Source organism: Mesoplodon bidens (genome assembly GCF_964165515.1).
Source record: "Mesoplodon bidens genome assembly, chromosome: 7".
In the NCBI taxonomy this organism is placed as follows: domain Eukaryota; kingdom Metazoa; phylum Chordata; class Mammalia; order Artiodactyla; family Ziphiidae; genus Mesoplodon; species Mesoplodon bidens.
Genome location: NC_138164.1, coordinates 8,254,890 through 8,281,675, shown reverse-complemented (window position 1 = coordinate 8,281,675; position 26,786 = coordinate 8,254,890). Strand labels below are relative to the sequence as shown.

General features: G+C 38.3%; 1 protein-coding gene across 3 annotated transcripts; it reads left to right on the top strand.

The window, feature by feature from the left end:
• The first annotated feature begins 494 nt into the window (after window positions 1-494).
• CHEK1 (checkpoint kinase 1) lies at window positions 495-25,824 on the top strand. Of its 3 annotated transcripts, none has more exons than XM_081239027.1 (13): window positions 495-547; window positions 1,313-1,397; window positions 2,964-3,187; window positions 4,385-4,449; window positions 4,542-4,611; window positions 8,365-8,553; window positions 9,213-9,317; window positions 11,743-11,838; window positions 16,271-16,379; window positions 16,567-16,744; window positions 17,117-17,248; window positions 23,669-23,770; window positions 24,973-25,824. In XM_081239027.1, exons 2-13 carry the CDS (start codon window positions 1,333-1,335, stop codon window positions 25,066-25,068), a joined length of 1,431 nt encoding a protein of 476 aa, XP_081095153.1. In that variant the 5' UTR covers window positions 495-547; window positions 1,313-1,332; the 3' UTR covers window positions 25,069-25,824. The 3 variants fall into 3 exon arrangements, with proteins under 3 accessions (XP_081095153.1, XP_081095154.1, XP_081095155.1); XM_081239028.1 differs by lacking the exon at window positions 495-547 and adding an exon at window positions 557-776; XM_081239029.1 differs by lacking the exon at window positions 495-547 and adding an exon at window positions 904-1,047.
• Window positions 25,825-26,786: the final 962 nt, after the last annotated feature.

The window sequence follows — 26,786 nt, the reverse complement described above, 5'->3', positions numbered from 1 at the left end:
TCACAAAGTTCCTTTCATTCTAAACACGATCAATGCTCAACAGCCGTCCCTGGCTTCTCGGCTCCAGTTTTATCTGGGCCGCGCTTTAAAGTTACAGAGACAGCACTTATGGAGTGTGATCCTCGCTACCCTGCCACGCAGCGGGGCGAGGTGCTCGGGGGTCCGGGGCGGCGGCAGCTAGCCCCGCGGTGCTGCTCTCCCCGGGAGCGCGAGGACGGCCGGCCGGCCGGCCGAGGTCACACGCGGGGTCCCACTTCGCGTTTGGGCCCGGAGGTCATTCACACCGATGCACTCGGCAGTTCTTAAACCTCTTCAGCCAGGATCTCGTCCTGGTTTGCAAGTAACCCAGCCCCGGCCAGCGTGAGCCTGCGGGGATTGCAGGCGCTAGGCCCTGGCCGGCCCAATCTGCAGAGCAGCCGGCCCAGGAATGCGCGCCTCCTTGCTTTCCGGCAAGGGAGCGCGCGTTTGCGACAATGTGACGCCAGCAAGTTTTGGCGGGAAAAGCCCTGCATTTGGATTCCTGTGGTGGAGGGCAAAGGACGGCCTGGTGAGGAAGGGCAGCCGGTAGAGGGGGGGAAAGCGCCTGGAGCTGGCGTTCGGGGGCTACATGATTTAGGAGGGGCACGGCGAGAGAAAGTTCTCATCGCCGAGCCTAGAGGATCGGAGAGACTCCTGCGGAGGGGCGGTTTCGGAGGGTGGAGGAGTGGGGTGTCAGGCGGATCCCGTTGTACGGGGACTGGAGAGAAGACGTCCTCTGCTGGCCGAGAGCACCCGAGGTTGGGCCCCAACCGTCCGCGTGTCACCCAGCCCTTCCTTCCGCTTCTTGGGACAGTTTGGCTCCGCCCCGGGCTCCTCCTGGCCTTGGGGACGGGGCGGGGGTGGGAACTGGGAGTGAGCGGGTCGGGAGGAGCGGCTGCGGTCCTCGTAGCGATTATTTCCTCCTCTACTAGCCCGCATCCCCTTACTCTAGCCCGACGCTTCACCTCTCACCCCCTTCCCCAGTCCCCCACCGTAAAGCACTGGTCCCCCAACTCCTCCGCGCCACTGGTACGTTTCCTCGGCCGCCTGGAAGGCGGCGTTTCAGCCTTCGGTTTGCGTGGGAACGGGGCTTGTGAGTTACCAACGAAATGCCAGAGTTTAGAATACTTGCTTGTGCTTTAAAGACTTGGGTAAAATATGGATGAGGTGTAAGGGGAAACCAGGAGCTGTGATTCACCTTGAAGAATCACGGCAAGAGGCGGAGCTCAGTGGCTTTACAGATGATTGAAGCGTGTCCTCAACCACCGTCTTTTCTGGGTTCCTGCTTTTACAGCCGCGGGACTTAGTGGAGTCATGGCAGTGCCCTTTGTGGAAGACTGGGACTTGGTGCAAACCCTGGGAGAAGGTGCCTATGGAGAGTGAGTTTGAGTCCTTTTACCCTGACTTCACACTTGCTTTAGTTTTCTGTCTATTGTCTCCTTTGAGTACAAGTTGGTTGTTTTGGAGAACAGATCTTTGCATTTGAAATCTAAAACTTTGGGGAACTGAAGCTACACAATCTTTTGTAAGGGTTAATTTTTTTCTTCCTTTTAACAACAAAACAAAAACATTCTCTTCCTAAAGAGCTAGAGGAGACTTCTGAAGTCACTTTCTCCTCCCACATACTCCTTCCTGGGGTTCAAACATAGTGGTTAAATGAGCAAATGAACAGACTCTAGAGTCACGTTACTGGTCATTGTTTTGTGTTCTTAGGCAGGCTTCTTAATGTCCTTGTGTGCCTTTGTAAAATGGCATATCCCACAGGTACTTAGAACAGTTGCTGTAGACACATATAGCATCGGATTAATAAATGCTAGGTAATGTTATTACAATTAAATGAATAGAGCAAGAATGAAATCTTGCCGTTTGGGACATCATGGATGGACCTAGAGGGTATTATGCTAAGTTTAAATACGTCAGACAGAGAAAGACAAACACTGTATGATTTCACTTAATAGGTTGAATCTACAAAAGTAAACAAATGAACAAACAACAGAGAGACACAGAGTTAGATACAGAGAACAAACAGGTAGTTGCCAGAGGGGAGGATGGTACTGGGGAGGAGAGAAATACCTGTTGTACAAACTTCCAGTTGCAAAATAAATGAGTCTCCTGTATGAAATGTACAGTGTGGGGAGTATAGTCAAGAACTATGTAATATCTTTGTATGGTGACATATCCTAACTAGACTTATCGTGGTCATTTTGAAATGTATAGAAATATCGAGTCACTATGTTGTAACAGGAACTAACATAGTGTTGTAGGTCAATTATGCTTCGAAAACAAACAAACAAACTCATAGAAAAAGAGATCAGATTTATGGTTACCAGAAGCAGGGTGTGGGGGAGCAGAAGTTGGATGAAGGCGGTCCAAAGGTACAAACTTCCAGTTAAAAGATAAATAAGTACTAGGGATGTAATGTACAACATGATAAGTATAATTATCACTGCTGTATGTTATATATGAAAGTTAAAAGAATGAATACTAAGAGTTCTCATCACAAGGGAAAATATGTATTTTTTCGATTTTTAAAATTTTGTATCTATATGAAATGATGGTTGTTCACTAAACTTGTGATAATCGTTTCAGTGCTTTATGTCAACTATAGCTCAGTAAAAGTGGAAGAAAAACAAGTTAAATGAATAGAGCATGTGTATATGTGATGTGGCCTAGAATTGCTATTATCCCATTTTAGTTTATTAAGAATTTATTAAATGACTTGGATGTACAGCATAATGACTTCTTTGGAACACTAGCTATCATACTTCACATTTCAGAAAGGAGTAGTATCTGTTGAGAACATGGCAGAAACCATTCCCATGGTTTCTCCTGGGTGGAGAAACTAATAAAATAGTTTTGGATGAGTTATGTTTAACCTTTTGAAGTTTTAAAAGAAATATAATTCAAATGTCTGGAATATTATAACTCTTCCTTTTTCTTTTTAGAGTTCAACTTGCTGTGAATAGAAGAACTGAAGAAGCAGTTGCAGTGAAGATTGTGGACATGAAGCGTGCCATAGACTGTCCAGAAAATATTAAGAAAGAGATTTGTATCAATAAAATGTTAAATCATGAGAATGTAGTGAAATTCTATGGTCACAGGAGAGAAGGCAATATCCAGTATCTATTTCTGGAGTACTGTAGTGGGGGAGAACTTTTTGATAGAATAGGTATGGAAAAGATTGAAGATAATTCTTATGCTAAATAAGTTCTTAAATTTGTTTTTTAATTTTGGGACTGCTGCTTGTTCATTGTCCATTCAGACTTGCTTATGCAATAGTGAAATTGGAGTAAATTTTCTTGTTTTTGCAACTTAGGTAAACACTGAATACATATGTAGAATCATCAAAGAAACTGTTTTCCCAAGTTGTATAAGTGATTTGGGTTGGGATTGCTATTTTGTAGAGTTTAAGAATGATAAACTGTGGTCTTATGGTGAAGTATTATAATGTGATGTATTGTATGCATATGCAGAAAAAGTTTTTTTTCTTTGTAGACATTCTAGTCTCATGAAATCATTGCATACATTTACAGATCCAAAATAATAGCCAGTTGTTACATAAGTGAAATTGAGCATTTTCTACGATCGCTTTATATATATTAAGTAAATTCTGTGCTTGCTACTTAAATGTTCTGTGTAGATTCAAAGTCTTGATATTAAAGAACACTAAGAAGTACTTAAAATATATTCTGTGGATCTAAATTTATTATTTAGAGCTATTGTATTAGCAGTTAAAAAGTGATTATTAGAATCTTCAATATCTATCTCAGAAAAGAGTTGAGAATAAAAGAAATCAAAAGTTAATGAGGGAGATAAAAATATAAAAAGATAACTGACAACAGAACCTTTCTTAATAAAACTGTATTTCCTGAAGGAACTTCACAGGAATTCATGGTTTTGTAGTAGTGCGAGAAATTATATGAAGTTTAAATTTGTTGTTAAGTATTTAGTGAAATCAACTTAGATTTGTGTAGGCTTCCACTTTGGCAGTTACATTTCAGGAGTGGAAAAAATATTGGCATAGCATTTAGAAGAAATTAGGGGAGAATTTGAAAGATATCAAATAAATCATGGTTAGTATAAGCAGGGGCTTTCAAGCCATGGCTTGCATTCTTGATTTGGGTGATAGTTTGTTGTTGCTCTGTACTTTTCCCATGATGTTAATTTATTTTTGCCACTTAACACATGGGGAAATGTGAGTTATTAAGTACTATATGTACTAGTGGACTCCAGAATCTTTTCATTGTTAGCATTAGGTTCTCTTTGCTAAAGTACAATCACAAATGTTTAACTTTAGAATTAGGAGACTGTGTGGTCGATGACTGATTATATTTACCTGGTGAACTAACTTTCATAATTCTTATAGAGCCAGACATAGGCATGCCTGAACAAGATGCTCAGAGGTTCTTCCATCAACTCATGGCAGGGGTGGTAGGTACAGTTGTCTCTAACTTTTACTTAAAATTTGTCTTAGTGAAGTAAGTTACCCTATTCTGGTATGCTTTCCTCTGCTTCTCTTTTAGGTTTATCTGCATGGTATTGGAATAACTCACAGGGATATTAAGCCAGAAAATCTCCTATTGGATGAAAGGGGTAAGTTTAGCATTTTGTCGCTGCTACCTAATCATTTTAGTACAGCCGTACAAAGGCAGGGTCAAGGCTTTCCATTACCGAAATTTCAGGGCAAAAAATATGAAATTGAAATACCCTGGACCTTAGCCTTGACGTATTTGTTCCTTTTAATTTATGGCTTGGATAAAGATGCAGGGCTTTTAGTTATATTTTATGGGTGTCATAAAAACTGAGAGGGATGGATAGTGTTAGTGTTAGCTTATAGAATCAGGATCAAAAAAAGGTGACAAATATCCACTGCCTATGAGGCAGTGATTTTTGTCTGTTTTGTTTAATGTGTTAGAATAGTGCCTGTCAAATAGTAGGTTTTCAAAAATGTTTACTAGATGAATGAATTTAGCAGACCAGAGAGGTGGGTCAGATTTAACACATACTGGATTGTTACTCAATTCAGTATTTGGATTGAAAAAAACTAACGAAATAAGTACAGTTTAATGGCATGTCTTTGGCAGCAAAGAAGGTTTAAAGACTTACTAGGCAGCAGACTTCATATTAGTCACCCGTGTAATTTGATCATTGGAAAATTAAGGTGATAAGGTGAGAATGAGGAAGGCAGCAGTCCAGCACTTCTCTGGAAGGCCACGGCGGGAATAGTAGGCGTTTGGGGCAGTACTGTGAAAGGCATGTAGACTACTGAAGTACTTTTATAGGTGAGTGACCAGAATGATGAAAGGGCTAGAAACTATGTAAAATAAGGCATAATTGAGGAACTCAAGGGAAATTTGCTAATTGTTAAATACAGTTCTTCACAGTATGTGGGTGAAAACTATGTGGAGGCAATTTGGATTAGTACAAGGATGACCCTCATTAATGGATCTGCCCCAAAACTTAATAGGTTGCTTTGTTGTAGGTTTTTTTTTAAATTTAATTAATTTATTTTTGGCTGCATTGGGTCTCCATTGCTGAGCACGGGCTCTCTCTAGTTGCGGCGAGCGGGGGCTACTCTTCGTTGTGGTGCACGGGCTTCTCATTGCGGTGGCTTCTCTTGTTGCGGAGCATGGGCTCTAGGCACGTGGGCTTCAGTAGTTGTGGCACGTGGGCTCAGCAGTTGTGGCTCACGGGCTCTAGAGCTCAGGTTCAGTAATTGTGGCGCACGGGCTTAGTTGCTCTGCAGCATGTGGGATCTTCCTGGACCAGGGATCAAACTCATGTCCCCCGAATTGGCAGATGGATTCTTGATCACTGCACCACCAGGGAAGTCCCTGTAGTAGGTTTTTAACAGGAGATTCAAACACTGGATTATTAATTATCAGGGATATTGTAAAGGGAATTTAAACATTGCTTGGCTGGTTGGACCAAAGTACTTTTCACATCTTGTCCAACCCTGAGGTTTAGTGTTTCTGGCATTATCGTGCCCCATCATAAGTACCAGTGTATGTTCTTATCAGCCTTGTTCTACCTCTTTCTGAACTCTATAATTGACCTTCCTACAAGGGGATAAATTAAGCCAGCTTATATAAATAATGGAGATGTGAGTATGTAATATCTGGAATGTGAAAACTTTGTTCCCAAACTAAAAATACTGTTTTTTTTCTCTTTATAAAGATAAAAGTAATCATGAAATAAGATCAAAAGTATAAAAAAGAAAGTAAAAAATCACCAGAAATTCACCAGTCAGTTATAACCAGTGTTAATATTTTGGTTAATATCTTTTAGGTATCTTTTTATTAACCCATCTACTAACCTAGCTACTTAAGACCCTTCTTTGGTTATTTAGCCTTCTGCAAGTTGTTCCATAAAGTATGTAGCAAAAGTTTAGATATTCAAAAAATTTGGTGTATTGGGAAAAGGAACTGTAGAATGGTCTGTTGATGAATCCCAAGAAATGAGAGCACAAGCTGGGAGACTTCCCTTTGCTTCTATTTTTCATTCTGTGTCCATTACTTTTTGAATACTAATAGCTTTGATGGTATTATAATCAATTCTTCCCATTCCTCATATACAAATTAAGTCCTTTTTTTATTAAATAGGCTTCAAGCTACATAAAATCTTCTAGAAAGGAAGGATTGCAGTTAGGGAAGGGAAGGATTTATAGGAGGTTTCAAAGGAAATAGAGTGTACTTAAACTAGGTGTTAGGTGAGTGGATGTTGATGATAATTATTTTTCATATCTTGCATATTATATAAATAATCTTTTGTTTCTATTCAATAATAATATTTTTAAAAAAAGAAATAGAACATTGTCAATATAGTTGAAGTCCTCCTCTGTATTCCTTCCAAATGTGTGCCCCTTTCTTTTTCTCAGAAGTAACCACACTCCTCAATTTAAAATTTATTATATACAGTTCTCTAAGTATCATGTCACAGACATAGTGAAACAACAGACTCTAAGGAATACTGTGGTCATCCATTAGTATTTTCAGTGATTACTGCTTATAGGTAACTTGGAACTCTTAATCTCAGTGATTTGTCAAGATTGTGTCATATATAGCTGTTAAAAGGATAATTACAGTAGCTACCTCCCAAGTCATAGAAGTAAACATCAGTGGCTTACATATTATATTGGGTGGATGTAATTGATTTTTAAAGAATCAGTCCCCTGTTTTGGGACATTTAAGTTGTTTCTAGCTTTAAAAAATATAAGGCAGTGATGACTATTCTATAAATTAATGCACAGGCCAATATAAAAATTAGGTCATGTTATAATGAACATTTGTTATGGCACTTGCCATTTTTTCCATTTATACCTGATTCCATGTCAGTACATATAGATATACCTTGTGTTTTTTTGTTTGTTTTTTGTTACCTACATAATCTCATTGTACATGTGTACTATAAGATTTAATAATTTCTTTATTGATGGACATTTAGGTTATTTACAAACAGTATTATTATGGTACGGATATCCTTATGTTTGTGAATTTGTGGAAGTATTTTTGTGGGTATGGTCCTAGAAGTGGGAATTCCTAGTTCAAAGAGCATGAGTATTTCAAATTTTGGCATCTTTTGCCAGATTGCTTTCTAAAAAGGTTGTACCAGTTGATTCCTGATAATAGGGGAGTCTCCCCTATCTCTGAAGACTAGGTTAGATTCCCTTTCTGTAAGATCTTGTAATGTTCTATATTTTCGTAACCTCGACAGCAGTTGTTATTGTTAGTCTTCAGTAATTTATCTACCTACATGGCTAGCACAGTGTCATTCAGTTACGGTAGATATTCACTAAGTGTAGTTAAGTTCTGCCGATAGCTTGTGTGTGCTGAAGATGGGAAGTTAGAGTGGAAATTTGCTCTTCTGGTTTGTTTTCTGTACAGAGTTCGTCCTCCTTTTCTAAACTTAGCCACCTTGACAAGAAGTTCTGGTGGTTTGTGGGTCTTTAGTTTCGGTCCAGCCAGCTGGGTTTCTCCGCTGCTGGAAAAGTTGTGCCTAGTATGTTATTGATGCCTCCCTCCTGCCCTCTGCACAACCCGATGAGGGCATAGCTCTCTTTTCAGTGTTTAAGTCTGGAGTGCTCTTTTCTAGAAGGCCCTTTTGACTCCAGGATCTTTCTTTAATCTGGTTCATACTGTTTGTGTATTGACAATATTTGTCTTATTTAATAGAAGCCATGAAGCCTTTTTCTAGTTTTAACTATATGATGATGTCTTTAATTTCTTCTTTTTTAAAATTTCTTTTTGGTCATAACACCAGTGGTTTTCCAATACAACTCAACTCCTTTAAGTATATCTATTTACAAAACATTTTTATCCAGTGCCATCCTCTTTTCCTTTGGTTTAGATAACCTCAAAATCTCTGACTTTGGCTTGGCAACAGTGTTTCGGCATAATAATCGTGAGCGTTTATTGAACAAGATGTGTGGTACTTTACCGTATGTTGCTCCAGAACTTCTAAAGAGAAAAGAATTTCATGCAGAACCAGTTGATGTTTGGTCCTGTGGAATAGTACTTACTGCAATGTTGGCTGGAGGTAAGAGCTTTTTATTTATTTATTTATTTTTCTGCGTAATTTTTTTCATCTTTATTGGAGTATTATAATTGCTTTGCAATGTTGTGTATGTTTCTGCTGTACAACAAAATGAATCAGCTATATGTATCCATATATCCCCATATCCCCTCCCTCTTGAGCCTTCCTCCCACCCTCCCTATCCCACTGCTCTAGGTCATCACAAAGCTGATCTCCCTGTGATGTGCAGCAGCTTTGAGTTTTTTAATCATGATAAAATTCCTGTCCTTAGGAAAGCCAGGTTTCTTATACCAAAATAAATGAAATGAATCAAGGGGATCCATATTTATGTGATAGTATTTTAATATTAACTTATAACTAAGTTGGAACTTTTAATCCCAAAGGTTTTTAAAAATGAAGTATGTACAGCTGTTAAATGAAATATCACAGTAGCTCTCTCTTTTAAAATTCATGTGAATACTTTTGGCAAAGAGTAAGGCAGGAAGTGGACTATGTATCTTAGAAGTGCCTCTAAAATTTCTTAGAGTTAGCATTCTTAGTTTGGAAACCATATTGAATTAATTTGGAGGAAACTTTTACTGGATTTGTGTCATTGATTATTTTCCCTTAAAATTGTATAATGATTTGAACACTCAGAAAACTGGGACTTGTTTCTTTTTTAGAATTGCCGTGGGACCAGCCTAGTGATAGTTGTCAGGAATATTGTGATTGGAAAGAAAAAAAAACATACCTCAACCCTTGGAAAAAAATCGATTCTGCTCCTCTAGGTAACTGGGTTATTTTGATGTAAAGTACTGATTTCTTGGATAATGAAGCCTAGTGCTGTTTGAATTTTTTTCTTACATTTTTTTTCTTTTTAACTTTTAAATCATTATGTAAATAATCCATGATCTTTATAGATGAAGTAGAAGAATAATAAATTAAAAAATTGTAAAATCCAACCCTATAATCCCAGCACTCAGGAATAGCTTTTTTTTTTTTTTAACATCTTTATTGGAGTATAATTGCTTTACAATGGTGTGTTAGTTTCTGCTTTATAACAAAGTGAATCAGTTATATATATACATATGTTCCCATATCTCTTCCCTCTTGCGTCTCCCTCCCTCCCACGGAATAGCTTCTTTTAATGTTTTGATATGTGCTTCTATATTTTGTAGTAAAACTATGTATTTTTTATATATGTATATTATTTATAAGTATGTGTGTTTTCACAAAAAATGACATCCCACTATACATGTTATTTTGTAACCAGTTTTTTTTGTGTGTGTTAATGCTTTGTGAACATTTTTTCATGATGATAATTGTAGGTCTACATCACTGTTTTTAAAGACTGTGATGGTATTCTGCTATATGGACATGGCTTACTATACTTATCCAGTTCACCTTTTTAGAGATTCAGGATTTTTTCTAATTTTTCACTGCTGTGAAAGAGATATGATGATCATCCATATAACTTAATCTTTGCACATACCTTTAAATTATTTAATTAAAGTAAAACCCCAGAAGTGGAATTGCAGGGTCAAAGATGTATACAGTTTTTAATTATTATTGTTTACTTTGCCAAATTGTTTTCCGGAAAGTTTGTACCATTTCATCACAGTCTAACTAGTTTACATTTAAACTTTTTTTTTCGGCCATGCTGTGCGGGATGAAGGATCTTAGTTCCCTGACCAGGGATGGAACCCGTGCCCCCTGCAGTGGAAGCGCGGAGTCTTAACCACTGGACTGCCAAGGAAGTCCCTTAAACTTTTTTTTTGACTAATCTAATAGGCCTACATATAATAAATGTATTCTGTTTTTTATTTTTATTTTAAATTTAGTACCAATGAAGTTTTATATTCATTGTATATTTATTAGCTTTTAGTCTATTTTTGTGAACGTGTCTATTTTGCTCATTTTTGGTAGGAAGTTTTCTTTTTACTTTATATGAGGTTTTTGAAAAACATTAATGTCATTAGATCTTTGCATTTGTTACAGATATTTCTGACAATTTATCATGTATTTTTATTTTGTTTATGCTATTTCGACATGCAGAAGTTTTATATATATTTTTTAAACTTAACTTTTTTTTAAAGTAGTTATTTATTTATTTACTTACTTATTTAGGCTGCACCGGGTCTTAGTTGCGGCATGCTGGCTTCTTAGTTGTGGCATGTGAACTCTTAGTTGTGGCATGCATGCGAGATCTCGTTCCCTGACCGGGGATCAAACCTGGGTTCCCTGTGTTGGGAGCATGGAGTCTTACCCACTGGACCACGAGGGAAGTCCCCAGAAGTTTTACATTTTTATTTATTTAAATCTAGTACCTGTCCTTTGTGGTTTCTGACTATATTATCATATTTGGAAAGGTCTTTTCTACCCTCAGCATTAGAAAAAAATTACCTATGTTTTCATTTATGTTTTTAAGGCCTTATTTTTTTCATTTAAATCTTCGGTCCATTAGAAAATTATTTTGGTGTTGGGAGATGAATGAATTCTTTATCAGTATAATTAAGGTACCTTAGGATGATGGTTGCTTTTATTACCGACTCTTAAAAAGTTATTGGAGGGACTTCCCTGGTGGTCCAGTGGCTAAGGCTCTGTGCTCCCAATGCAGGGGGCCTGGGTTCGATCCCTGGTCAGGGAACTAGATCCCACATGCATGCTGCAACTAAGAGTTCACATGCTGCAACTAAAGATCCCGCATGCAGCAGTGAAGATCCCGTATGCAGCAGCAAAGATCCCGTGTGCCGCAACTAAGACCCAGCACAGCCAAATAAATAAATAAATAAATATTTTTAAAAAAGTTATTGGAAAGTAAATTTCCCTTATAAAATTGTGTGAATGAGGACTTAATATGACATATTGGAACAGTGAAGTTTGGTATTGAAAATGGATAAGAGGGGTTTTTTTTGCTATCTTTGTATAAATATCATCAAGTGAAGAGAAACATTCCCACCTAGCTCTTGTTCTATTTATTTGCAAACAACTGAGAGTCAGCTCTGGGAAGAATATTCAAAGATATAGACAGTAGCAAAGAATGACTGCATGAAATTAAAGCAAAAATTCAGTAGCTTTATTCTTTCTCTTCCCCAGAAATAATATTTGGACATAAGGAAAGCAATAGAGGATGTGTGTTCTACGCCACAAGCTGTAGGCTTTTCTAATCTATTTGAGTCTTTTATAAATGTTGTCTTAATGTTTTGTTTTCAGCTCTGCTGCATAAAATCCTAGTTGAGAATCCATCAGTAAGGATTACCATCCCAGACATCAAGAAAGATAGATGGTATAACAAACCACTCAAGAAAGGTAATATCCTTAAAATACAAGTATTTTTTTTTCTGTGAAAAAAAGGTACTTGTAAAGTCAGTATAAGTCAACAACACAAAAGAGCTGTGGTCTCTGTCCTCATGAAGATTATAATGTCTAGTACAAAAACCAGAAAGAGAAAAAATAATTTTAAGCTCATTAATAATTATAAAGTGGAAAGTCAGGGTAGTACAGCTAAGAATTTGACCAAGTCTTAAGTGACAAAGAACACTTACCTTGCTGAGGAAATCACGTTAAATCTAAGATTTGAAGATTAAAGGGGAGCTAGCTAGAAGAGTAGTAGCAAGATGAGTGGCAGATTCTGAACATGGAAGCAGCATCTGGGATGTCTTGGAGGTTAGAAAGTGGTGCATTTGAGGAACTAGAGAGAAGGCCAGTATGGCATGGACCATGTCTGGCTTGTTCATCATTGCATCACCTGTGCTTAGCATAGTGTGTGGTCCTTCATAGGCATTCAGTAAATGTTTGCTGAGGAAATAAGTGAATGGAGAAGGGAGAGAGGGAGAGAGGTTTGAGATGAGGTTGGAGAGGTAGATAGCAACCAAACCATGGAAGACCTTGTAAGCCATGTTAAGGATCTTGGGCTTTAACCGAAGGCTGTTGGGAAAACCTTTTGAGCGACTTTAAGCAAGGAAATGACATGCTTATGTGTTTGGTTTTGAAAGATCTTTCTAGCTACTTTTTTTCACTGTTTTTGATCCTAGATGTGAGAAGATGGTAGGCTGGACTAGGTTAGTGATAGCGGGATTGGAAAGAAGAAGTTGATTCCAGAGAGATTTAAGAACTAGAGTTGATAATACTGGTGACTGTTTATATGTGGAAAATGAAGGAGAGTGAGGAGTCAAAGTATGTCTGCTTTCTGGTTTGAACAGCTGTGTAAACGGTGAAACCATTTACTTGGATGTAGCTCAAAAGGAAAAACATTTGCAGGGAAATTTTATTTGATTTTGGACATTTTATTTGAATTTGAGAAGTTAAGTAAAACTGTCTCTCATAGGAGTGTGTGTGTGTGTGTGTGTGCACGCGCGCATGTGCGTGCTTGTGTACATGCATGTGTGTAACTCAGGAAACAGGGCTAAGCTGGAGATGTTGATTTAGGTGCTTTCTGTAAATAGATGGTGATTTAAGCTGTGGTAGTAGATTAAATTGAGTATATGAAATCTTAAGGAATGCCAGTGTTTAAGTGGTGGGTGGAGGCCAGAGAAACAGAAAAGTAGCCAGAGAGGTGGGACATCAGAAGAATGTGGAGTAAATTTGTCCTGTGGATTCCATGATATGGCAGTTATTCATGATCTTGGCAGGAACAGTTTTGGTGGAGAGTTAAGAATAAACTCTAGGGCTTCCCTGGTGGCACAGTGGTTGAGAGTCTGCCTGCCGATGCAGGGGACACAGGTTCGTGCCCTGGTCCGGGGAGATCCCACATGCCGTGGAGCGGCTGGGCCCGTGAGCCATGGCCGCTGAGCCTGCGCGTCCGGAGCCTGTGCTCTGCAACGGGAGAGGCCACAACGGTGAGAGGCCCGCGTACTGCAAAAAAAAAAAAAAAAAAAAAGAATAAACTCTATTGTATAGGGATTCTAGTGTAAAAGAGAGTTAAGCAGAGTGTACACAGCTCAGTAAAGAAGTTTGGCTGAGAGAACAATAGCTAGAGGTGAATGAGGAATTTTAAACTCTTCCCTGAATGTTTCTTTTACCTTTCACCTTATTCTAATTGAAATCCAGCTCTCCCCTGAGGACATTGCTTCTTCTCAGGTGGTAGGTGTTTTCTTTCTTGCACCCTCATACCCTTGATCTGGGAGTGGAGCAGGCATCCTCCTTGTTCTTTGTTCACATTCCTCCGCCCTTCATTTTGAATCCTATTATCAGACTCTACCACCCACTATTCCCTCGTAATAATCACCTTCTGAACCTCAAATTAAAATTCCTGCCACATTGTCACTCTCTCCAACACAGCTCTTGACGTAATTTTTGTCTTGGTTCTTGGTAATTTAAATATTCATTTAGATGGTCCTTCCACTGTCATCACCTCATATTTCCTTGACTTTCTCTCCTCTAGCGATCTTGTCTTCAAGCATCCTGCTTGGACCACCAGTATATTTTTTTCTGGTTTCCTCCCTCTAGTACCCTGACTCCAGCAACACTTTGACCCCACCTGGACTTGCAGTCCATTAATTCTACTACTTTTTCACTATCTTTTATCTGCTCCCTTTTTGGTCCCAAGTTCCATCCTCACTATTTTAAATCTCAAGGTTAGTCACTGTAACGACTTCTTTACATTTATCTTCAACTTCCTTGCCCATTCTCTCTTTTTAAAAAAAATTTATTTATTTTATTGATTTATTTTTGGCTGTGTTGGGTCTTTGTTGCTGCGCACGGGCTTTCTCTAGTTGCAGCGAGTGGAGGCTACTCTTCATTGAGGTGCGCAGGCTTCTCATTGCAGTGGCTTCTCTTGTTGCGGAGCATGAGCTCTAGGCGTGTGGGCTTCAGTAATTGTGGCACGTGGGCTTAGCAGTTGTGGCTTGTGGGCTCTAGAGCACAGGTTCAGTAGTTGTGGCGCATGGGCTTAGTTGCTTTGCGGCACATGGGATCTTCCCAGACCAGGGCTTGAACCCGCGTCCCCTGCATTGGCAGATGAATTCTTTTTTTTTTTTTTTTTTTTTGCGGTATGCGGGCCTCTCACTGCTGTGGCTTCTCCTGTTGCGGAGCACAGGCTCCGGACGCGCAGGCTCAGTGGCCATGGCTCACAGGCCTAGCCGCTCCGCGTCATGTGGGATCTTCCCGGACTGGGGCACGAACCCGTGTCCCCTGCATCGGCAGGCGGACTCTCAACCACTGCGCCACCAGGGAGGTCCATTGCCCATTCTCTCTTCATCATACTTACTGAGCAAGTCTACGTAACCTAAGTTTAATACTGTTTTGTACCCACTCTACACTTATACCTCCACAGCTGATTGCAGCTGGAGAAAAATATGCAGCACTGTCTGCTTTAAATTCAAGATCACTGATCTCAAGTGGGCCCTTAATCCTTCCAGGCAATCATAATGCATTTCCCCACTTCTTTCACAATGCTACTGTCCTAAATCACATTTTTATACCTTTCATTTTCTCTTCAACTTCTGATACCTCCTTCTCCATCCTCACTCTCAGTTGGTGGCAATACTTCCTATTTCGCTGGGAAATAGAAGCAGTAACAAAGGAATTCTCACAAACTCCTACCACCATCTCTACCCACCTGATTAACTGCCTCTGTGCTCGTATACTCTGCTTTCTCCCGTTGCTCTGGGTAAATTGCTCCAGATATAAACCAGCCCTTTCTCTTGTGCACTAGACGCAGTTCTCTTTTGCTTACTCAGTCTAGCAATTCTTCTCTGTTTCTGCTTCGTTATTAACTCTTCCCTCTTTACTGGATCTTTCTTACCAGCATAAGAACATGCCGTTTCTCCCATCTTACTGCCTGATAACATAGTAGGCTTAATAAAATATTTGAATGAATGGATTAATAAATAAAAAGGTTGGTTAAACTTAAGCATGTTTAAATGGTTTGGGGGTAGATCCAGTTGAGAGGAAGAAGCTCAAAGTCTAAGAGAGAGGGAATAAAAGAGTATCAAGGTCCCTGAGGAGAAAGGAGGGTACGGGCTCAACTACAAGTAGAGGGATGGACATTTGATGGGAGGATAGAAGGGGAGAGGATGGGTAGGAATGCAAGTAAGTTAGCAGATTTGGTAGTGGCAAGTTGAGGGAGTTTCTAGTGACTTTATTTTCTTTGTGAAATGGGAGATGGTGTCATATGCTAAGTAATGAGGTCCTGAAGGGTGGTCTTGGTTAATCTGACAGGAGTATAGAAGTTTTGAAAGAATCATTGTGGAAAGGGAGAGGAAACTGACTAGAGAAATGTAGGACTAACTGTCTGGGTTGAGGATCCAGCTGAGGGTAGTAGCCATGAATTTATAGTAGCATCATATTCTATATAATGATTATTTTAGGTAAAGCTTTTCTAGAGGAGCAAAGAAGATTGGGTAGAGCAGATTCATAATGTTCATTGTCATCATCACAAATTATTTTTTATTTTAAAAAGTTTTGATGCTTTAGCTGGGTCTCTCAGTCTTCATCGAACATTGTTCTGTTACTGTAAATGGTACCATTAAAATTATGGCCTGCACTTGGAACATACTTACAGGTCAGGATTTATGAAATGTGTAGTTTGTACAATTTGGCAAGTGAGTCCTACTAAGTTCCTAACGGCCACGTTTCTCATAAAATCATGTAGGAAGAGCCACTATTTGTCGTATAAGTATTTTGTGTTAAATAAATGAATTTAGATATGGTTTTACTTCTTCAAGTTGTCAGCTGGGTTAATTTAAAAATATCTGCATAGAAAACTTGAAAGCGTTTTTATTTATGTTTTCTTTTTTAGGGGCAAAGAGGCCCCGAGTCACTTCAGGTGGTGTATCAGAGTCTCCTGGTGGATTCTCTAAGCATATTCAATCGAATTTGGACTTCTCTCCAGTAAACAGTGCTTCTAGGTAAGACTGATGAATAAAAGATCAAGTAGTTGTTGGATATAATAGTCCCCATGAAAAATAATACATGTATATATTGTTTTCTTATGATGAATATAATGTTTTTCAGTGTGAGAATGGTAATGTGATATAAGAAAGGCCTGATGAATTTTATTTAAAATATACTTTTCTCCATATCTTAATGCTGCAGTGAAGAAAATGTGAAGTACTCCAGTTCTCAGCCAGAACCACGGACAGGTCTTTCCTTATGGGACACCAGCCCTTCATACATTGATAAACTGGTACAAGGGATCAGTTTTTCCCAGCCCACATGTCCTGATCATATGCTTCTGAATAGTCAGTTGCTTGGCACCCCAGGATCCTCACAGGTAAGGTTTTTCAAATAAATAATGGCAGCCCTTTATTTTTTATTGTCTTAAAGTCTTTTTTTTCTTTTAATATATAAATCTAAGAAATATAATATTAAAACTTGATACAGATTTTTTTTGTTTTTTGTTTGTTTTTTTGGCCACATCATGGCACATGGGATCTTAATTCCCCGACCAGGGATAAAACCCATGCCCCCTGCAGTGGAAGCATGGGGTCCTAACCACTGGACCAGCAGGGAATTCCTAGGGGAGACTCTGATGTATAAGAATCTTAAGTCAGAGAAAAAAATTTTCAGACCAAATAGCTATGATATAACTGCTTTTGGTGATAAATCTGATGATTTATTCAGCTTTCCTCTATTTGACATGTAGAACCCCTGGCAGCGCTTGGTCAAAAGAATGACACGGTTTTTTACCAAATTGGATGCTGACAAATCTTATCAATGCCTGAAAGAGACTTGTGAGAAATTGGGCTATCAGTGGAAGAAAAGTTGTATGAATCAGGTATGTTTCATTGATTTTCGTTATATTTTTTTCCTGAAGAAAAATTTAAATATTTGAATAAAAAACTATAATTGTCAGTATATTTTAAAAATATACAGTAATTAGTTTAATTTGAAAAAGAAACAGTTGAAACTGAAGAAATTTAAGTAAAATGTTCTTTATCTTAAGAAATAATATATCTTAAAAGACTTCTGTAAGGTTATTAAAGACACTAAGAGACTCAAGTCATTTTCTTTAAAACTATGTACTATACTTAAATTGTAACAGTTAACAATCAACTCCCTTCTATGAAAGATGTATCCATGAACAATCCCACATTTCCTCCATCTTCCTGCTCACATCTACCAATTTTTGTTGTTTATGTTATTATAGCATTTTTATAACATTGACATTCTAACCTGTCTTTAGGCTTTTCACAAATCTTAATATCATGAAAAACAAAGAGAGGAATATTTTGTATTAAAGGAGACCAAAGAGGCTTGATAAATAATGCCATGCATGATCTTTCATTAGATCGTGGATTTAAAGAAAAAAAGCTATAAAGGATGTTATTGGAACAGTTGGGGAAATTTGAATATGGGTTTTATATTAGATAATGTTCTTGAATCAGTGTCAGATTTTTGGTGTGATGATAATATTGTGGTTTGTAGGAGAATGTCTTTGCAGGAGGCACATGGTGAAGTGTGTGCCGTTGATAACTTAGTTTAAAAGCTAAAAAAAAAAAGACAATCACATAAAAAAAGTCAACATGCTATCTAGGTTGATGAGGCCAATAAAGGGTTTGTGGTTATTTATTGCACAATTCTTCCAGTTTTTCTGTAGATTTGTAAGCTTTCAAAATTAAAAGTTAGGGGAAAATATTATAGTGCAGAAATCTGAGGCCAGCCTGATTTTCCTCTCACCTGTATAGATAATTCACTCTTTTTTTTTTTTTTTTTTTCTTTCTTTTTTGGCGGTATGCGGGCCTCTCACTGTTGTGGCCTCTCCCGCTGCGGAGCACAGGCTCCGGACGCGCAGGCCCAGCGGCCATGGCTCACGGGCCCAGCCGCTCCGCGGCACATGGGATCCTCCCAGACCGGGGCACGAACCCGTATCCCCTGCATCGGCAGGCGGACTCCCAACCACTGCGCCACCAGGGAGGCCCCCCACTCTTTTTTTTTTTAGGTAGATTTATTGAGATAAAACTCATATACTATAAAAAATTATCACTTTAACCATTTTAAAGTGTACAATTTAGTAGTTTTAAGTATATTCACAAGATTATGCAACTATCACCATTTAAATATAGAACCTTCCACTGCCCCCCAAATAAACTCCATACCAATTGGCAGTCATTCCTCATACCTTCCTCCCTGGCAACCACTAATATACTTTCTGTGAACTACCTATTCTGGACATTTCATATAAATGGAATTGTATAGTATGTGACCCTTTGCATTTGTCTTCTTTTACTTAACATAATATTTTCAAGGTTAATTCATGTTGTAGCACTTATTAATACTTTATTCCTTTCAATGGGTGAATGATAGTCCATCGTGTGGATAGACTACATTTTGTTTATCCATTTACCCATTGATGGACATCTGGGATATGTCTACTTTTTGGCTAAACTTTTCTCCTTTGTTAATAAGGTATATTACATTAATTGATTTTTGTATTTTGAGCCATCTTGCATTCCTGGGATAAATCCCACTTGATCATGGTGCATAATTCTTTTAGTGTGTTCGATAGATTCAGTTTGCTAGTATTTGTTGAAAGTTTTTTTGTGTTCATAAGGGATTTGATCTGTAGTTTTCTTGTGATGTCTGGCTTTTGTATCAGGGAAATACTGACCTCGTAGCACAAGTTAGGAAGTATTCCCTTCTCTTCTATTTTTTGGAGAATTTAAGAAGGATTGATATTAATTCTTCAAAGGTTTGGTAGAATTCCCAGTGAAGCTATCTGGTCCTGGACTTTCCTTTGTTGGAAATTTTTTGATTGCTGACTCAATGTCTTCACTTGTTATAGATCTATTTCCTCTTGAGTCATTTGTGGGAGTTTGTGTGTTTCTAGGAGTTTGTCCATTTCATCTTGGTTATGCAATTTGTTGGCATACCATTTTTTGTAGTATTATAGTCCTTTTAGTTTCTGTAAAGTTTGTAGTAACATCCTACTTTTATTCCTGATTTTAGTAATTTGAATCTTTTTTTTCTTTTTTTTTTGGTCAGTCTGCTAAAGGTTTGCCAATTTATCTCTCTCTTCTCCTTACTATGTTTATCATTTCCTTCTTTTGGATTTACCTTGCTCTTTTTTTTCCTAGTTTTTTAAGGTGGAAGGCTAAGTTGTTGATTGGATATCATTCTTTTTTAGTGTAAGTGCTTATAGGTATAAATGCATGTCTGGGCACTGCTTTTGCTGCTTCCCATAAGTTTTGATGTTTTCAGTTTTTTTCATATCAAAGTATTTTCTAATTTCCCTTGTGATTTCCTTTTTGGTTATTTAGGTATGCCGTTTCATTTCCACATATTTGTGAATTTTTCAAAATTCTTTCTGTTGTTGGTTTCTAATTGCATTCCAGTGTGGTCAAAGAAGATATTTAGTATTATTTTAATTATCTAAAATGTACTGAGACTTGTTTTGTTGCCTAACATATTGTCTCTACTGGAGAATGTTCCAGGTGTGATTGAGAAGAATGTAGATTCTGTTGTTGTTGGGTGAGGTGTTCTGGGCATATTTGTTAGGTCTAGTTGCATTATAGTGTTGTTCATGTCTTTTATTTCTTTGTTTTTCTTTTTTTTAAATTTATTTATTTTTGGCTGTGTTGGGTCTTCGTTGCTGCGCGCAGGCTTTCCCCAGCTGTGGCGAGTGGGGGCTACTCTTTGTTGAAGTGCGCAGGATTCTCATTGTGGTGGCTTCTCTTTTGTGGAGCACGGGCTCTAGGCATGTGGGCTTCAGTAGTTGTGGCATGCGGGTTCAGTAGTTGTGGCTTGTAGGCTCTAGAGCGCAGGCTCAGTAGTTGTGGCGCATGGGCTTAGCTGCTCCGTGGCATGTGGGATCTTCCCAGACCAGGGCTTGAACCCATGTCCCCTGCATTGGCAGGCAGATTCTTAACCACTGCACCACCAGGAAAGCCCTATTTCTTTGTTTATCTTTGTCTAATTTTTATATCCATTATTGAGAGTGGAATGTTGTACTCTTCAGCTGTTATTGCTGAATTCTATTTCTTACTTTAACCCTGTTAGTTTTTGCCTCATAAATTTTGGAGTTTGGATTCTAGATAAATATATGATTATAATTGCTATATCTTCTTGATCATCTTAACATTATATAATGTCCTTATTTGTCTCTTGAAAAAATTTTTGTTACAGTCTTTTGGTAGATGTTAGTATAGCCACTTTAGTTCTGTTTTGATTATAGTTTGCATTGTGTACCCAACAACATGGATTTATAATTATTGCCTTCTGTGGCTGTCTTTTTAAATCAGGTAGGGAAAAAATAGGTGTTACAAGCAACAAAACTGATTATTATTGTCATTTGTATTTACCTATGTAAATTACCTTTACCAATATTTTTTATTTCTCCATGTGGATTTGAGTTGCTATCTAGCATTCTTTCATTTCAGCCTGAAGGACTTCCTTTACTCTTTCTTTTTTGGGCAGGTCTGGTAGTTTCAAACTCTATCAAACTTTAATTATGAATGTCTTCATTTCTTCATTTATGATGGATAGTTTTGCCAGATACGGACTTCTTGACAGTTTTTTCCTTTTAGCTCTTTGTGTCATTCCACTGCCTTCTGGCTTCCGTGGTTTCTGATGAGAAATCAGCTGTTAATATTATTGAGGATCTCTGTACATGATGTGTCACTTTCTCTTGCTGCTTTCAAGATTCTCTCATTGTCACTGTCTTTCAACAGTTTGAATATGATGTATCTTGGTGTGGATCTCTTTCATTTTATCCTAGTTGAAGTTCATTCAGCTTCCTGGATGGGATTGTTTTTCATCAAATTTGGGAAGTTTTTGGCCATTATTTTTTCAAATGTTTATTCTGCCCCATTCTCTCCTCTCTCTCTGAGACTTACATTGTGCATATTCTGATACACTTGATGATGTCCCACAGGTCTCTTAGACTCTGTTCATTTTTCTTCATTCTTCTTTCTGTTATTTAGGAACAGTCTCTACTGACTTCTTTTTTCCTCTGTGGGGGCCATATTTTCTCATTTTTCTGTATGCTTTATCCTTTTTTATTGAAAATTGGACATTTTGAATATTATAATGTGACAACTCTGGAAATAGATTTTTCCCTCTTCCCAGGGTTTGTTATCATTGACAATTGATGTAGTTTTTGATTGTTTAGTGATGTTTCTGATCAAATATTATAGTGTCTGCCTTCTTTGTTGTGTGTGATCTGTGAAATCTTTGTTCTGTTAGCTCAATGGTCAGCTAATGATTAAACATTAAATTCCTGGAACCAAAAGCTAGTTTTTGCAGAGGGGTTCTGTGTGCGTATTGGGGCATGCCATCAATACCCAGCCAGGCAGTTTACAGCTCTGCGTTAGCCTTCACTTCCTGCTTGTGTGGTGCCCCATGGTCAGCCAGAGGCAGAGCTTAGAGCCTTCTCAGACCTTTCTTGAGCATGTACAGTGCCCTGGGCATAAGTATAGGCTTTACAGTCCCAGGAATATGTGAGAGATTTTCGGAACTCTTATCCCTCAAAAACATCTCACTCCTAAACCTTTCCTTTCAGCCTTTTTAGGTAATCTGTTTGTCCCAACTCTTCTGCATTACCCCAGTAAGCAAGGGTTAAAGCATTTGCCTGTAGGTACTTTTGACAGATGCTCCCCAGGTGGCAACTTTAACACAAGTCCTGTGTAGTTAGGCAGGCAAAATAAAGACAAGTGTGTTGAGCAGGTCTTCCAGGAAGGTAGAACAGCTTAAGACAGTTTATGAATGAGGTTTATTCTTGCATTTGTACCTCAACCTGGAATGTGGATGGTTATTTTCAAGGCTACTACTGAGCTGAGGAGTGGAAGTTGGGAATAAGGTAGTTACAGTGTGAGAAAGCTCATCTGTTTTATATGAGTGCCCCTGTGTTGCTGCAAGCTTTTTGTTAGTTTTCAGTGTTCTGAAAAAGTTGATTCTGGGCTTCCCTGGTGGCGCAGTGGTTGAGAGTCCGCCTGCCGATGCAGGGGACACGGGTTCGTGCCCCGGTCTGGGAAGATCCCACATGCCGCAGAGCGGCTAGGCCCGTGAGCCATGGCTGCTGAGCCTGCGCATCCGGAGCCTGTGCTCTGCAAGCAGAGAGGCCACAACAGTGAGAGGCCCGCCTACCGCAAAAAAAAAAAAAAAAAAAAAAAAAAGTTGATTCTGACAGTTTTTGCCAGATTTTTCATGGCTTTTGTGGAGTTAATGGGCTTTTGAAGTTTCCTAATCTGCCATTTTTACCAACATTACTCCTCAATTAATTCTTTCTGCCTGAATCTTTGGAGAATTTTCTTTGTCTTTGAAATTTAATAACCTACTTCAGATGCGCTGAGTGTCTTGTGTTTTCCCAGAACATAATGTTGTTCCAGTGTTGCACTGTTGTGGTACACCTGTTTCTTTAATAGTCATTTCTTGAAGTTAGAATTATTAAAAATGTTGTTGTAATTTGGGCTGGGCTCAGCTAGGCAAATCTGCTGATCTTGCTTGGGCTCATTCATCCAGCTGGAGTTGATGGCTTTTCTGTGGTCCAGGACAGCCTCATCCACGTTTGGGGTCTTGGTGCTGGCTGTTGGCTGGGCCTTTCTTTCCATGTCACTCTTCTAGCCTGAGCTTCTAAAACACTGAAAGTGGAAGTTGAAAGGCCTATCAAGACCTTCACCGTCTTCTGGTTGCTGCTGCAGCTTTTTACCCACAAATCTGGCCTCTCTTTTTCTTTATGTTTTAATAATCTTGTTTTTCCTCTCAGTCCGTTTTTATTCTCTCTCTCTCTCTTTTTCTTTTCTTTTTTTTTTTTTTCATTTTTTTGCCATGCTGCATGGCACGTGGGATCTTAGTTCCCCGACCAGGGAACAAACCCAAACCACACTCCCTGCACTGGAAGCATGGAGTTTTAACCACTGGACCACCAGGGAAGTCCCCCGTTTTTATTCTCTTCAATTGTTTCTTCTTTCGGTTGTATCTTGGTAAAATACTAAATTTATTTTGTTGCTAAGAGTTCACATAGACTCAGTCCCCGATAACGGAGCTGCATCCTGTTTACAGGTCGTTCTTGTTGGACACACACATACCCATTGGGAGAGGAAAGTCCTAGGAGGAGTGGGATTTTCAGCTGGCACAGCTCCTATTATAAAAGCACCTCTCAAATTTTTATCCCAGTAGTATCACTGAACTAAGATGATAGTTTTTATTTAGAGTATTTTCTGCCCACACATCTGGTTTGACCTTATTTTTATTGTCTTAGGTTACTGTATCAACAACTGATAGAAGAAACAATAAACTCATTTTCAAAGTGAATTTGGTAGAAATGGATGAGAAGATCTTGGTCGACTTCCGGCTTTCTAAGGTATGTAGAATAGAACACTTTTTAAAAGAAAAAACTTTGTTTTGCTGTTTTTAAAGAAGTATTACATGTTCATTTTAGAAATTTTAAAAACACAAAAAAGTATAAAGAAGATAAGAATCAACTAATTTTATCATCCAAAGAGAACACAGGTTTATTTTTGATATTGTATTACAATAACCTTACTATTACTTATAATATATCCTCCATGGAATTACTCTTATGTGTAGATTTTTTTTAAATGGCATTATATTTATAAATATATGGTAACTGGTGTTTTAAATTTAATATTATGAACATCTGTTCTTGTCATTAGCTATTCTAAAACAGTTTTTTCAAATGACATTTTCCTTATAAAAATTTTTGTTTTTTGTAGAATGTGTAAATAAATAACAAATAAAAAAATAAAAATAGTCCTAAATTACTTTTGTCCTTAAAATAATTACCCTTAATATTTTGTAACATTCTAAGCTTTTTCTTCATAAAAATTATGATTTGTCCAAATGTTTGCACATTATAATTAATGAACCTTTATCTGTTTGTTACAAGCTACTCTATAGTTAATACTCATATACATGGAGTTTTGTTCACATTTCTGATTCTTTCTTTAGAAATTATTGGTTCTGAGGTTACAGTTTTAAAGCCCTTGACGTATAAGACCAAAATAACATTTTCTCTGTTTACCGAAAGATTGTGTGTGGCTCTAAATGAGGTTGGAGGAGTTGGTCACATTCTTTATGTTGGAGATTTGCTGCAGTGCTATTGTCCAGATGCTTGGTATGGAATAAATTAAGATCCTAGTGTAGAGAAACCCTTCTCATAACTGAATCACTGGCTCTGTTTTGGCAAGACTTAAAGCATAGTCGTGTAGCTTATTTTTACTTTATAAACGCCTAGTGCCTATGAAAAACAATGACATAGGTCCAGAGATACCAACCCTTGGAATGGACAGGATGCCATTGTTTCTGCTCTCTGGGCCCAGGGTGGTGGGAGCAGTGATGGGCCCAAAGTCAAGTCAGAATTATTTATGTAGCCATTTCTTCTACCAAGATATTTTGTATTCGTAAGAGGGCCGGAAGATAACTGTAGCTGGACATATCCATGGATGTTTGTCTCTACTTACCCCTAAAGAAAGTTTGATTTTATGGCATAGTCTCTTTTTCTTGTTTTTTTGACATTAGTTTTGGATATTATTCCTAATATAGGGTGATGGATTGGAATTCAAGAGACACTTCCTGAAGATTAAAGGGAAGCTGAGTGATGTTGTGAGCAGCCAGAAGGTTTGGCTTCCTGCTACATGATAGATCCACTGGCTCTGGGATTCCTGGTGAATATAGTGCTGCTATGTGGACATTATTCTTCCTAGAGAAGATTATCCTATTCTGCAAACTGCAAACAGTAGTCCCTGAAGAGTTGTCTTCCCTCTAGCCAAACAATTTCCAATTCTTTTTGTATGTTCTTCATACAAATAATACCTATATCTTAACTGTAAGTAAAACTTTGGGGAAGGGATAGATAGAATTCACTAGATATTTCTTCATCTGCATTTAATGTCTGAATTTGAGACCCACCTGGTGGAAACCAAGCTCTGGGGATACGTGAGCTTACCAGCTTTTATACCAACATAATGAAAAATGATACTCTTGTCCCATTTTTACCAAAACCTTGGGTTTCATCCAAAAAGTACATATTTCCTCCACTTTGACTTAATTACATGGATGAATTAGTAAAAACAACCTTGTGATTTTGGGACAGTAGATTTATCAGTCTGTGAAGTGAAGTCAGCTTCAAAAAATATATCCCCAAAATGTGTACTTATATTTTTAAAAGGGCCTGACCAGGTGTATAAACCTGGTTTTGAATTATAATTATTAATTAAAATTGCAAGTAGATATGTTTTTTCTGGTGTAGGTAATAATATATATGATTGGTCTTTCAAGTAGAAGTTGAGCATAACCTCTAGTGCTTAACTACCTTTACTCAAAATTACTGTTGCACATTTTAAATATTTTTCTATATTATTTTCTACTTTCACAGCTATATTTTAATTCTTTATTACAGAAATAAATTCTATTTTGAAAATGAATAACTAACTCTGTGAACTTATTGGTGACTAAGCTTCTAGGTGATAAGGCATGAAAGAAGTGGGGGAAGATGTAAGGAAGCTATAATGGACATAGATCTGATTCCTGGCTTTTTTTTTTTTTTTTTTTGCGGTACGCGGGCCTCTCACTGTTGTGCCCTCTCCCGTTGTGGAGCACAGGCTCCGGACGCACAGGCCCAGCGGCCATGGCTCACGGGCCCAGCTGCTCCGCGGCATGTGGGATCCTTCCAGACCGGGGCACGAACCTGTGTCCCCTGCATCGGCAGCCGGACTCCCAACCACTGTGCCACCAGGGAAGCCCTCCTGGCTTTTTTTTTACCTATTAGTTTTAGTAAGACCTTGTTCTTTCAATAAAATTTATATTAATTTTTGAATGTTAGATTGGGACCCAGTATTCTCTTTTCTTGGTAACTTATAAAAATTAGTCACTTATCTTAGTCTGAAGCCGAGAACAGGGAATTCCCTGGTGGTCCAGTGCTTAGGACTCCACACTTCCACTGCAGGGGACATGGGTTTGATCCCTGGTCAGGGAACTAGGATCCCACATGCCGTGTGATGTGGCAAAAAAAAAAAGAAAAGGAAGCCAAGGACATGAAATTTTATAGAGTGTATCATATATAGTACATCCTGGTAAATGGTATTACTGCAGTATACCCATAGGAGGAATAAGATTGAACTTATAGGCGGCTCCTAAGAATTGAGCCAGTACATTCTCAAATATGAAAGAAATTTTGTTCCTGAGAATTGTCAGCCAGCCATTAGTAACTCTCAAAAACAAAGTTGTCTCTGGCTTTGACCTATCCCCTGAGCTCCAGACTTTTATAGCCACAGCCTACCTGAAATTTCCCCTTCATTAATAGTCATCTCATGAACAAAAACAACTTTTGATCCCTGTCCTCCAACCTATTCCTGCCT